Source organism: Callithrix jacchus, chromosome 2 (assembly GCF_049354715.1).
Source record: "Callithrix jacchus isolate 240 chromosome 2, calJac240_pri, whole genome shotgun sequence".
NCBI classification, from domain to species: domain Eukaryota; kingdom Metazoa; phylum Chordata; class Mammalia; order Primates; family Cebidae; genus Callithrix; species Callithrix jacchus.
The window spans coordinates 122,119,415-122,132,360 of record NC_133503.1 but is presented as its reverse complement, the minus strand read 5'-3'; the positions used below and the strand labels follow the sequence as shown (position 1 = coordinate 122,132,360).

Genomic DNA, 12,946 nt, shown 5'->3' with positions numbered 1-12,946 from the left:
CAAAGACTCGGCTTCGTTTGGATACCAGAAGCGTCTTAAGCTGACCCTCTCCAAGTACCAATAAGTAACCACGGTGGTTGCTTCTTGATGAATCTGAACTTGGGATAACCCTGTAAAGCGGCCTCTTAACTCCCCAAATCCAAAAGGCAAAGAGAAAAGGGAAGTGGAAATCCACCAGATCTAGTTAGCTACTGTACTAAGTTTTCCACCAGGATCTAATCAGACCCTCGTTTCATTGCCAGGTAATTGCAACTTTGGAGCGGTTAAAGGGAGGCGAATTATTCAAAATGCTAATTCTGAATCCAGAAGTGCAAAACACAACTGCATTTTGCTGTAGGTTTAAAAGGGACCCCCCCCCCCACCATCATCAGAAATTACATACAAAATTCCCTTATCTAATGCGAAGATTTCCTGGCATCTCTCTGCGATTCGGGGTCAAGCCGCTGGATAATTAACAGTACTGGCTCAGAAAACTCACGAGATCAACAGGTTTAGCATCCGAGGCACACAATCAATTAGCTGAAGCAAAGCCCCGGACTGGCCCTCGGAGCGGCCCGCAGCGGGGCTCTGCGGACACTGGCTAGCGGGCGAGGTGAGGAGTGGGAACGCGAGGCCGCGGCGGGCACTGCTGGCCCCGCGCCGCCGGCGAGCTGCAGCCTGAGGGCCGCCACGATACTCACTTGATCTCCCTGCGCCAGGCAGTGCTGCCCCCCAAATCCAGCTGGGCAGGAACAGAGGCGCCTGCCGGAAGACAAGAGCCAGAGTCACTCCACGGCCGCAGCACACAATCAGGCTCCCTTCGGCGTCTCAAAAAAAAAAAAAAAAAAAAAAAAATGTTTTTCTCATCATTCCTCTCCTCAGTACATTTAAAACTGCCGCTCAATTCCACATGGTGATTCTTGGTTGATTGCGTCTAAAATAGTTTAAATGGTTCTTCCCTTCTGGGGAGAGAGAGAAGGGCGCAAAAGACCAAGGAGGAAAAAAAAGCCAACTTTTCCCCCCCACGCCAGGCACTTGCTCCCTGAGCCTCGGAGTGGAGAGTGAAGTGGTGTGTGCGAGGCTTGGCAAGTTTTTGGGGGGGGGCTGTCCAAGGTCTAGTCCAACCCCCTCTGCCGAGGAGGACGTGCTCTGAAACTCAACCAATTTCCCCACTGCTTTTGTTACTGATGAACTGAAGCCCTATTGTTCATCCATTGCCACGGTCTTTTTCAGTCCCCACACTACGTTCTGCGTTGCCAGAGATAATGAATTTGCACCCAAACCTCTCATAGTCCCCTCCTGACAGACGGAACAAATTAGAAATGTCTCGTCTGAAGGAAGGCAATGGCTACATTTTCCTATTGTAGGATGCAAAGCACACATTTCTTTGGAAACTTCTTTTGCTTTTTTTTTTTTAACCTTTTCTTCTCTTTTTCTTTTTTCTTCCAGTTTTTTCCCCCTCTTGATTTCCTAAGATTTTTTTTAAAGAATCGCCCTGTCGTTTTTCCAATGCACCGTTTTATGTAACTTGCGGGTCTTCCTAACCTTCTCCCCCTTCTTTCCTCTCCTTTCTTAAGGACTCCCTTTGCAATTTTATTTACAAACTTGGAGAATGACCTTTTGACTCGCAGACTTTTTTTAAAAAAAGAAAGGTCTTTTGGTTCAAGTCTCCCCTTCCTCACTCCTCCCCGTTTGTGTTGTGGTTGTTAAACGTGTTTGTCTAAAGACAAGCAATGCATTCTAAAGATTTTTATTCTCTAAACTCTAGAGTTATTCTAAAGGTACCAGGGACGTGCCATAGGGGCTATCTATTTGAGGAGGAAGAAAAAGCGTGTGTGTGTGTGTGTGTGTGTGTGTGGGTGTGTGTACGCGCGAGCGCGAGAGCTAGCGCGAGAGCGCGCGCGTGAGTCTGTCTGTCTTCCAGGGAGAGACGGAGAGATGTCGGAGGGTGGGGGTGGAAGTGTGCAGAAAGAGACGGGTGGGGGCTTCGAGGGGAAGGTGGGCTTCCTGCCACACAAGCGGGGAGGCTGTCAGGGGTGTGGGCGCGTGGGTGCGGGGGAGGCGGTGCAGGAATCCGTCCCACCGAGTGCCGTCTACCCCTCCGGGTCTGTTTGCGCGCCCGGGACTGGCCGCAGCCTGGGCGCGGGTGTCTTGAGCGCCCGGCGCGGTAGTTCCGAGCCTGCGCGCGTGCGACCGGGTACGGGAGGGGGAAGAGAGCCGTAAAAATTCAGAAGAGTGGCCCGTATGTAAATGTGGCCCGGGGGGAGTAGGGAGGCGGTAATGAGAGCCGCTGGCGCGCAGCCCCGCCGGCGGCCCCTAGCTTTCCCGCCAAGTGCAGCCGGAGGACAGACAGCCATGCGTGTCCTTGGCGGGAGAGCCCCCACCCGCCGCGCGCGCCCGCCCCCCGCGCACACGCACACACTCCCCTCGCAGGCGTGGAGCCCAATGGCCAAGAGCATGTCAGGAAAACAAAGCTGGGGCTGCGAGGTGGAACGCTGAAACCGCAGCCGCAGTGGCCGAGGGCAGAGCGGAGAAGTCCCCATCACGGCGCCCCTTTCTTGCCTGCTCGCAGCTCTGCCCTCCGGCCCAGAAGAGGCCGAGGACCATTTCTTAGCTGCCCAGGAGAAGGTGGCGAGCAGAGGAGGGGCGGATGTGCACAGGGAGGTGCCAGCAGCCCGGTGCGCGGTCACGCACACGCCGGCGCGCAGGGCTGCCGCGGGCGGAAGGAGGGGAACGAGAAGGCCTCGGCTGCGTCTCTGGGAGGCACTACTTCTGCGCCGAGGCCGCTTAGTTCCAAGTGCAAAACACCAGGCCATATCCGGCAAGGCAACGGCTACGGAATGGCTCACACCTCAAGACCCCTTCCCCAAACAATGCAATGGGAAGAACCTGGCTGTCCAGGGGAAGCCTTTGCTGGCCTCTCTTTTTAAAGGGGTGAACTCGAATCCCAACCTAGGACCTCTGGCCTACGTGGCTCTGCAGATAGTCCCAGAGGTAGCCATGGAAAGACTGATCTCTCTCTGCTCGGAGTGCCTGCCTCGGTGCTCACTAGCGCAAGGACCTACACACACACACACACACACACACACACACACCAGCACTCCCATCACATTAGAAAGCGTGCTCATGACCCTGCTGTTAATGAAGCGGACGCGCATAATGAGTGCACAGGTAAATAAGTACCGAAACGAAAAGCCTTCACCAGTCGGCTGGGCGATTTACCTCTCCCTACAGGGAACACTTGTAGTTATCGTGTTTTAGGAGTGATTTGCTGTTGTCTGTGGTCTCCCCCTCCTCTTCTTGTGGAGAGAAGCCAAAAAATATGTATGTTCCATGGTCAGAGTCTTCTTTCTGATAAGCTACCCGAGCATTGGTCTAAAACATTTGTTTTTTTCTGTTGGTTTTGGTTTGTTGTTTGGGGGAGTGTTGCTTTTCTGAGGGAAGCAAAAGAACGTGTGTTTGGTGGGGCTGGAAGCGCAGGGCAAGAGTCTGCAAGTGCGGCCGGAAGGCTGGCGAGTCTGAGCCGCGTGTTGCAGAAAGAAGGCGGCGGCTTGTCCTCCCCCGGGGACGGGCACTGGCCCCCTTGGCATCTCCGGCCTGGGCTCGGCTACTGCCGCCGCAGCCGCCCGCGCTCTCGGGCTCCGCCGGCTGCCGCTCCGTGTTTTCCCCCATCCCGGCTTCACGTTCAAGGTTTAGCTGCGAGGTCACGTCCATTGACGTCAGCTCCCTGTCTCCCTCTACGTCCGGCTACATTTACATACATCAAGGAAATTAGGGCATTAAAAAAATATGCAAATCCTGCGCGGAGAGGAGCGGGAGCATTCCTGGCGCGATCGCCTTTTATTGAAGCTTTTAATTAAAGGGGCCAGTTGGTGAGCCCCTGAAACAACCGCCAAAACCCCCCAAAAGAGAAAAATAAACGCTGTAGCCTTCGAGAACGGTTGTTTCGGCTCCTGTTCTGTAGGCGGCTGAGGACCGCCGGCTGCCCGGCTCGGAGAAGAACAGGTTAGAGGAGGCAGCTCCAGCCCGTGCATAATCAGGGCTCCGCGGCGCCTCCATTCTTTCCTCCTCCTCCTCCTCCTCCTCCTCCTCCTCGTCCTCCTCCACCACCTCTCCTCCTCCTCCTTCTCCTCCTCCACCTCCTCCTCCTCCTCTTTTTCTTGCTCTCGCTCCTGTTGGTTCCAGCGTGTATTATTTTTAATACTGATGCATATGTAAAAGTATATTTGCATTTTTTAATTCGCGAAAATTTCAGGTTTTGTCATTTTATTGGTTCCCCTTCTCTCCCCCCCCCTTTTTTTTGTTTTGTTTTTGGAGGTTTTTTTTGTTTTGTTATTTTATTATGTCTCTCTGTCTCTCTTGTCCCTTTCTGTCTTTTTTGGCGAGTGTCTGCTGCTGTCTCTTGCTAGATAATATACACAGTTGTCTCCCTGCTTGTTTATTTAAGGTTACAAATATGCACATCTGTCATGTATGCAATGCCAGCTGTATAACCTCCTGGTTTGGTCATAAAAGACAAGACACATTTTTTTTCTTTCCTGACATACCTCGATGGGCTGTAATGTCCATTGCTCAAGGCTCAAAGTTTGATTGTCTAATTAACTTCATATTAGCAGAAACACAGTTTGGGGCCAGTGCTTTTGAGATAATGTATGTATAAGTGAAGTGATTCCAAAGATTTCTAAAGAATTTTTGTGCTGATTGCCTGAGAGGTGTGGCTCTCCCCGCCCTATTGCTTTCTAGCATTTCTTATTGCAAAACATATATATATATATATATATATATATATATATATATATATATATATATATTTTTTTTTTTTTTTTTAAATGTTTAGACACAGCAATGGACAGCCTTCTGCAAGGAAGACATTTTCAACCATGTTGTGTGTTGTGCCTTATCGGCTGCATTCAAAATTTACTGTTTCATTTTTATCTTAATATGGCTGGAAACAAGGCACATTATCTTGGCTGAAAAGCATCCTTGATTCCTGACTTTGAAATGAAAACAAATACACAAATAAAACAGTTGACTATATTAAACCAGTTAATGTGCCTTAAAATATACAGGCCTTGAGTTAGATTTCAAGCAATGGGAATCTTGTTTATAGCATCGGATCTCTTTCTTGGCAATATAGCTATGCAGCATGATAGCTAGTGGAATATACATATATATATATATATATATAGCACTTTTTAAATTCCCCCAAAGCTATAATTTTAAAAAGACTCAATCTATAATTGCATAGCTTCAAAGAAGAGCAAATATGCACACATGCAGCTTATTCAATTAAACAAGTCCAAGTACATGCACAGGTAATTAGTTTTCTTATGAATGACTTACCTGCACAGATACTCAAGCCAAGATTCAGCCCTCCCCAATGGCTTTCATGTGTAAATATTCACATGTATTCCCCCTCATTTCAAACCTAAAGCTGTATGCCATCTTTCATGCTGGACTATCCAGCATCCATTTTCAGCACCCTTAACTCTTACGGCATTTCCAGCCTTACCTCTGGCTGTAGTTTTTCCAAACCTACACCGAAGTGCTCATATGATCTGTCACCCAATAAAAAGTGGTCAGATGGCTACACGTATAACATTAAAAATCGGAAACATACTCATCCTTCAGGTTCGCCCTTTCCTTGCCATATATAGCAAGATTATGTTTCCTAAAATAAATTTTCAGCACATTTTATGAATAATTGCAGGATTCCACAACTGGTTGCAGAATAGCCGATTTCTGGGGGGGGGCACCTGGCTTAGTGAAACAATTCGGCAGGTTCAATGTCTCTTTAAGTTTGGCTGCAGTTAAATTGTGCCTGACTGTTTGTTCCTGCCTGGAGTCTCTCTCGCACATACCTGCCTGCCTTTATGTAGAATCAGGACAAACACACCGGCCACGTAGCAGGGCATAGAGTGTCGGTGCATATATTTAGAAGGCAGTAGCAAGGAATGCGTGCGTGTACAGCTGTCTGAGCATGCATGTGTGTACAGATGCGTGTGTATGTGCGCGCGCGCTGTGTGACAAGGAACACAGAGAGGTACACCTCTTATCTCTGATCTCTCTGTAATCTCCTTTTCTGTTTCTAATCTCCCTCTTTGGCGCACGGTAGTGACCCGAAGCATGTGAACCGTCATCGTCGTGTGCGCGCTGTGGCTTACCCCGAGGGCCTGTGGCTCGGTGGCTCGCTGGCTCGGTGGGTGTTGGGGAAGAGGGTGGGTAGCGTCGCTGCCGCTGCCGCCGCGAGTCCCGGTGCTCTGTCCCAGCCCGGCAGTCGAGCGCGCAGTGCCGGAGCCCCCTCCCACTCCGCCCTCACCCCCATCCTCCCCTCCCCTCCCCTCCCTTCTGCGCCTCCCCCAACCCCCCGCCCCGCATTACCATATGGAGGCCGAGTCCCTGCGAATCACAGCAGCAGCGGGCGGTATTTGAATAAGCCCCCCAACCCCGCGCAGACCCCAACTCCGTGAGCTGCACGCCCTGCACTAAGAGCCACCACTCTGACGGGTAACCTGGCAGCGACTGACACCTCCCCAAAGTGCCCTTCACGCGGCGGAGAGACAGAGGGTCTGCTAAGGGTACTGAGCCTCCCACTTGCTACTTTTCTATTAACTTGACATAGAATCAGACAATAAATGAGAGGAGAGAGAGAGAAGAGAGGAGGAAAAGAAGAGAGAGAAAAGAAGAGAGGCGCTGTGAAGGGGAAAGGCAAGACAGAAGCGAGAAAGAGAGAGAAAAAGGAGAAAGGGAGCCCAAAGGGTTGAGACGGGGTAGGAAAACGGTGGGAGGGGGAGAAATATCCAAATATCTGAATTTGGACTTTTCAAGCTAAAATACCACCTCACTGAACTTCACAATCTCCAATGAGACACGTGTTTCTCCCCCCCCCGCGCCCGGCCACCACCACGTCACCGAATGATTAATTTGCCGTCTCAATCAGAAGTAATTATTTAGAATTGTATAACGGATATGGGACTTAACAGAAAGAAGCCCATTTTAAACATCATAGCGAAAAGTATATGACATTTAAAGATGATGTTGGCTACCTCACGGTAAAAATTAAGGCTTGTCTTAAAGATTCAGCAGTTGTCCAACTATGTCCTTTGAGATGATGAGACGGCGGCGGCCCAGGACAAGGAACAAATGTGTTCCGAAATATTTTGGACTTTAAGTGAAAATTTTTCTTTCTTCCTGTTTCAAATTTTATTGTAGTTCTTTTTCCTCTTCACGAATTTATTCCTTTTACCCAAATTTTACAGATAAAATGTGAATCTTTTTAAAAATTGTACTGTAAAATGTCACCACATTTTGACTGAAGATACGATTTTAGATGTTAATTTAAATACATAGCCAGTTCTATTTTGCATACTAACTCTGAATAACACCTGGTTTTGAATTTCGCCTGTTCAGTTCGGTCTCCTTCTCCCCATCCTTAAATCAGAGCAGTGATTTCCCTGTACAAAACAATCAGAATCATACTAAAGTCTCCAGTCACCTAGTCACCTATACGATGTACACACTGTAAGTGTCCCTTTCGGTATTATAAGCCAATCGCCCTTCTTTTGAAACACATACAAAAAGAACGCCTCTGATTAATAATGTCTTACTCGGTACACTGAGGCCGAAGGCCAGGAGCCGCAGGAAGCCAGAGAAGGGCCTAGAATTCTCAATACCTAGCATTTCAATGCAGATTCCAGAGATTTGCTAACTGCTAGGATTTCCAAGAGGAAATAATACTTGGCAAGCAACGCTTTGGGGAAGACAACCACATTCGAAATACTGGCTCCTTCCTTGGCCTGGGGAGGGGATGGCGATCGCGGTTACCCGGCATTTCTGCGTTCATACGTGTGTACAAGGTGGTATGTAGCCCATGCCTGTAGCCAGGCCCAGGTTTCTTTCTCCTCCTCCTCCTCGTCCTCCTCTTCCTTCTCCTCCTCGTCCTCCTCTTCTTCCTTTCTTCTTTTCTTCCTCCTCCTCATTCTTCTTCTTCTTCCTCTTCTCCTTCCCCCTCCTCCTCGTCCTTCACCTCCACTTCTCCTCCTCCTCCTCCTCCTCCTCCTTCTTCTTCTTCCTCTTCTTCTTCTTCTTCTCTTCTTTTCTTCTTCTTCAGCAAGAGTATTAAAACCAATCCACTCTTTCTGTAGCTAGCTCCCACGAAGCTGGGATTTTCAACCTCTCATTTATTTGCAAAGCCCTTATGGAACCCCGGTTGAATCTCCTGTCTTGGGATTTTACCAGGAGGCCCTCAGTGCCCCACCGCCGCCCATGGCACGTGAAGAGAAAGGAGGGAGAGTTGGCAGCCGCGAGAGAAGCGGGCTGGGAGCCTCTTCCGTCGGGGCCCTTGTTTCGCCATAACAGACCCGTCTCTCCTTTCTCTCCCCGAAAGTACTTCCTTAGGCCGGCATTGTCGCTGCGGTAGTAGCAAGGTGAGCACGGGCATGGTCCCGGGGCAGGGGTGGGAAGAGCTTCCCTGTCTCTGGAGCTCTGGTGAGTCTGCGAACCTGCAGGGAGCCGAAGGCTGAGTGGAGCCGGGGCCCGCGCGGGGCTCCTGGCTCCCGCAGGCAGGGGAACAGCGACACCTACTGGCCACACGGGTACCTCGCCTGGGCCGTCAGGGCTGCCCTGGGCAGGGGTGCCCGGCTCGATGGACTTGGAAGGCCGCGGGAAACTGCACCCAAGGCTCTGCGGACTGCTCTAGGCCTCGTCCGCCCTGGGGAAGACAAAGTCACGCTTTCTGGAGACCCCTGAGAGAATTGTAGGATGAAACTGAACACTCAGGCACACAAGCATTCCCCTTTTTTTCTGGGGAACCGGAGAAACCCGCAGACGCAGTTACCCACTGTCCCTTGTTTAATGAGAGAGACCCAAGCAAGGTCGGAGCCTTGACCTCCTCAGGTTCATGACCCAGGCCTCTTCCCCGCCATCCCCAGAGCGACTAAAGAAGATATATTTACAAATTAGGAAAAGAGTTCATTATCCTCCCTTAGGCGGGGAAATGTGCAAGTTAAGGATACAGACTCACATGCAGCGTTGGCGCCGGGCACGCGAACCGGCCGAGCCCTGCTGCTAGCCAGCCTCGAGCACCTTTAGTGCACCCTGCGACCGCAGCCAGGGAGTGAAATTTGGTAGCTTTTAATAATTATAATCGTCTTAATCACCCCTGAAATAAAGGCAAATTTGGGCTGCTGGTGATATTTTTGAGACCTACGGATGTGTATATATATATTTAAAGCCTGTATACCAAAGCATATATATATATATGCTACAAGTCTCTCTCTCTCTCTCTCTCTCTCTCTCTATATATATATATATATATATATATATATATATATATACACATATACACACATACACATGTGTGCATATATATATATCTCTTCTGCGACAAGGTTTCGGTGGTTGGCTTCTGTTCGGGAGGGTAAGAGGTTATGAAGCCATGGCAGTTCTAATGAAAACTCAGCTAGTTTGGGGATGGCAAAAAAGCGATTCATGTATTCCAGATTCACTTTCTCTTATCTAGTGTTTTCTGTAATAGCATATAGCCATTTCATATAGGAAGGAGATGTGATCTTTGGTCCCAGCAGCCGGTAAAGGAGGGGGAACCTCAGCTTCCGTTACTCCCCAAGATGCCTTCTTTTCTCCTTTTCAGGTTCTGAGGCTCACTTGGGCCTAAAAAAACCTGACTGAGTGTGATTCTGATACTAAGCTGCTCAAATAGTAAAAAATATTTATTTTCATTGAAACACTGGGGTATCTAAGCTAATTTCATTCCTTGAGATTTCTGTGGAAAATATTGTTTAACAAACCTTAGAATTAAAAACATTTTTTTCCATTCAGATTTCAAGAGTTCATCCTGGAAATTATTTTTCTTAGCTTTCCATACTGGTTAGAACTAGGGTCTAAGATGTCTTGCCTGGAAGGTCGGAGGCCTTATTAGGACTAAATTTTTGTCTTCATTCTCTTCAATCACAAAAGTTTGCTAATTCTGTTTTATTTTAAAACAATTGGAAGCTTTTATTGTCTCTAAAGCCAAGAGTTTTAGATCAGGTCTCCCTCTCTCCCTCTTAAAAAGAAATCACCAAAAGGCACAAGAAACCTGTACTTCAACTCTGTTCTGCAAGTATTTTTTTTCTTTTTAAATTTTCCTACAAGTCTATTCGAATGTGTCCTGATAATACAGGAATTCACATCACAGGAGAGAGTCTCAGCAGTTTGTATGATGTATGAATAAACCTGTATTATTAATGAATAGGGCTATATCCTACCGGCATTTTTTCTCAACAAATCCTGTTTCTCACTACATTTCAAAGCCATCTTTCTCCTTGTAAAATGGAGATATTCATAGGACAGGAAAATATTACAAAAAATGACATTGGACACACACAAGCACCCACCAACCAAACCCAGTTCAAAGGTGTCTTTGGGTATTGAAAGCACCTTGATAAATGCAGGAGTTGATTTTTTTTCCTTTCCTTTTAGCTTCTTAGGATGTAGCTTTATTTGTGACTCTTAGCTAGAAAGGGCTGTCATTGTTGATATTCTTTTGTCTGACTAACTAAAAATGTTGATTTGACATTAAAGAAGATAGAAAAATAGAATTTATGTTGCAAAAACTGTGGAATTTCTCTGCATACTAGTCACCCCCAAAGCATTAGCATATTAAACTCTAGTAGAAAAAAGTTTACTGTTTAGAACGGAAAATTAGGCCAGCAAAATAATTTCATATTTCACACAAAATATGAATAAGCATATTCATATAGGTAATTTGTGTACAGGTGTCGTGATGACTGTGTGAGTACGGGAGGAGACAAGTCTTTTTGTTCTGTTTAGGTTTCCCTCGATATATGTGTCTTTTAATTCCTCTTTTTTATCAAGAAAATTAAGGAATAGAAGGCAGGCCAAACTGTCATTAGACTGTGTCTGTGTTCTTTGTCACGCCTGCCTTTCCTCTAGACTGCCTGGGAGGGTTTGTGTCCTTTCCTGCTTCTTAGGTAGCAGGAAGGAAGGTATGAAAGCAAGGATGTGAATTCTGATCAGAAAGGCACATTATTGCATGTGAAAATGAGTTGGGTACATTTGACCAAATGTACTAAATTCCAGCTAGGTGGTTGTCTGGGGAGAGCAGACTTGTGTGTGGAAGCTAGCAGGCAGACTGAATAAAGTGGGGAGAGAGAAGAGGCTTCCTTCTTCTGGAAATCTGCAGGGTCTTACTGACGTTTGGCTTCAGGGAATAGAGCTCCAGGGACACCTGTGTGCATCTGGCTGGAGAGGTGTGTGTGTGTGTGTGTGTGTGTGTGTGTGTGTGTGTGTAGGGAGGAGTGGGCACTTCATCAAAAATAATTTGAAAATATTGGTTCTATAATTCTGTCGCTATCAATTCGAGCCAGGTGCCAAGGTCACTAATGTGTCCAGGTTCACTCCTGGAAGACGGCAACATTACTGCTTTTGATGGTAGGAATATGGCTTCTTTCATTTCTTTGGCTCTTTAAGGTACTTCTTTTGAGTGGGGCGAGGCTCTAGCTTACCCCTCCTCCTTTCTTGATCTCGGCAAACAAAACCATTCTACCACTTGAGCCATCTGCTGCAGGTGTAATGGATGGCAGGGGGCTGACCTAACCACACTCCAGTCTCTTCTAGGTCGTCACCGCTCTGCACCAAACAAATGAGACCTGTTTCACCACTAGGGTGCCGAGGTGGATGGTGGATGCTGGCCCCCGCCCCTGGCAGCGCTCAGCTTTTAGAAACCGGAGCCAGCTGACAGCACGGGAAACACACAGGCACAGCGAAAACGCCGAGCCGACCACGCACTCCCTCTGCCCCTCCCTCTGCTCTCTGTAACAAGGGGGACACGTACACAGCCTTTACACACTTAAAAGCCCTCGCGACTCCCTCTGAATTCTTGGTTACTTATGACGGGCTTCCTCACTGCACATAGTCCCTGTTTGTGTGTGTGTGTGTGTACGCGCGCGCACGCGTGAATGTGCGTGTGTGTTTAAAACGCTTATTGGTAGGTCATCAGCAGCTGATCAGATATGGTAATCCAATAATTTTTTTTGAATACATACAATTTTTCGTTCAAGGTAATTTTTTAAAGGAAAAATGAAAAACTATTAATTTTCTGCGCCAAGTCTAGGGTTCCCAGTGTAGTTTCCAGAGAACAGCAGATCTGCGCAGCCCCCACCTTACCAAACTTTCCTTTTCTAGGGTTAGAGAGGGGCTCACTTTCTCACTTCAAGACAGAGCAGCTGCTCATTTGCACGCGGGTGTGTAAAAGAGGGAGCTCTCCAACGCGAGACTTAGGAAGGGAAATCGGGTAGCTGGAGCACCCCCGCAGTCTCTCGGAACCGTGGCTGGAGGCACAAGGTGCCCTGGGGCAAGAGCCTGGGGTCGGAGCTTCCAGGCGAACAGCATCCTCTGGGCCCCGGCCCTCTGGCAGAGGCACTCCTTCACCCGCACCCCATTCTCATTCCATTTTGATCATTACTTGAATAGCCCAGGTAAGGGTACCCATCTCTGGGCTATGGGCGGGGGCTGGACCTGACAGGTACAGACTCCGCGGGCCCCCAGTGTACTTACCTCGAGCGAGGCCCTGGCAAATGTTGGCCCAGAAGCATCAAGTTTCCTCTCCCAGCCGTTGTGCCAGATTTCCCCTCCTGCCTTCTGCTCCTCTCGGCCAGCTTCTTCTCTCTCTCTCTCTCTCTCTCTCTCTCTCTCTCTCTCTCTCTCTCTCTCTCCTCTCTGTCACACAAGAGGATTACTTGTGACTTTTAGAGGCAAAAGCTTGCTTATTCAGAGGAGAGAGGGAGGGGGAGAGGGAGAAAGGAGGCGGGAGGGAGGAGGGGGGAAGAGAGAGAAGTAGAAGGGGGATGGAAGATGAAGAGGAGGTGGAGAATCAGAAGGTAGTGCGGGCGTTGGTAGAGAAGGAGGAGGAAGAGGAGGAGGAGGAGGAGGGATGGGAGGGGTAGGG

The 12,946-nt window shown here is 48.4% G+C and overlaps 1 protein-coding gene and 1 long non-coding RNA gene across 3 annotated transcripts in view; both read right to left on the bottom strand.

Annotated features, from left to right (window-relative positions):
- The window catches only part of LOC103791511 (uncharacterized), a 112,627-nt gene extending 106,386 nt beyond the window's left edge, over positions 1 to 6,241 (bottom strand). Inside the window, exons 1-2 of the long non-coding RNA XR_004740112.2 lie at positions 6,144 to 6,241; positions 681 to 806 (exon numbers count right to left, since the gene is read on the bottom strand). This is a non-coding gene — a long non-coding RNA (uncharacterized LOC103791511). The remainder of the gene's footprint in view (positions 1 to 680; positions 807 to 6,143) is intronic.
- Positions 813 to 12,741, bottom strand: LOC128931353 (uncharacterized). Of its 2 annotated transcripts, none has more exons than XM_078365238.1 (2): positions 12,556 to 12,741; positions 813 to 4,151 (listed from the first exon to the last, which is right to left on the bottom strand). In XM_078365238.1, exon 2 carries the CDS (start codon positions 2,793 to 2,795, stop codon positions 2,073 to 2,075), a length of 723 nt encoding a protein of 240 aa, XP_078221364.1. In that variant the 5' UTR covers positions 2,796 to 4,151; positions 12,556 to 12,741; the 3' UTR covers positions 813 to 2,072. The 2 variants fall into 2 exon arrangements, with proteins under 2 accessions (XP_078221364.1, XP_054108104.2); XM_054252129.2 differs by lacking the exon at positions 12,556 to 12,741 and adding an exon at positions 5,323 to 6,241.
- Between the last annotated feature and the right edge of the window lie 205 nt (positions 12,742 to 12,946).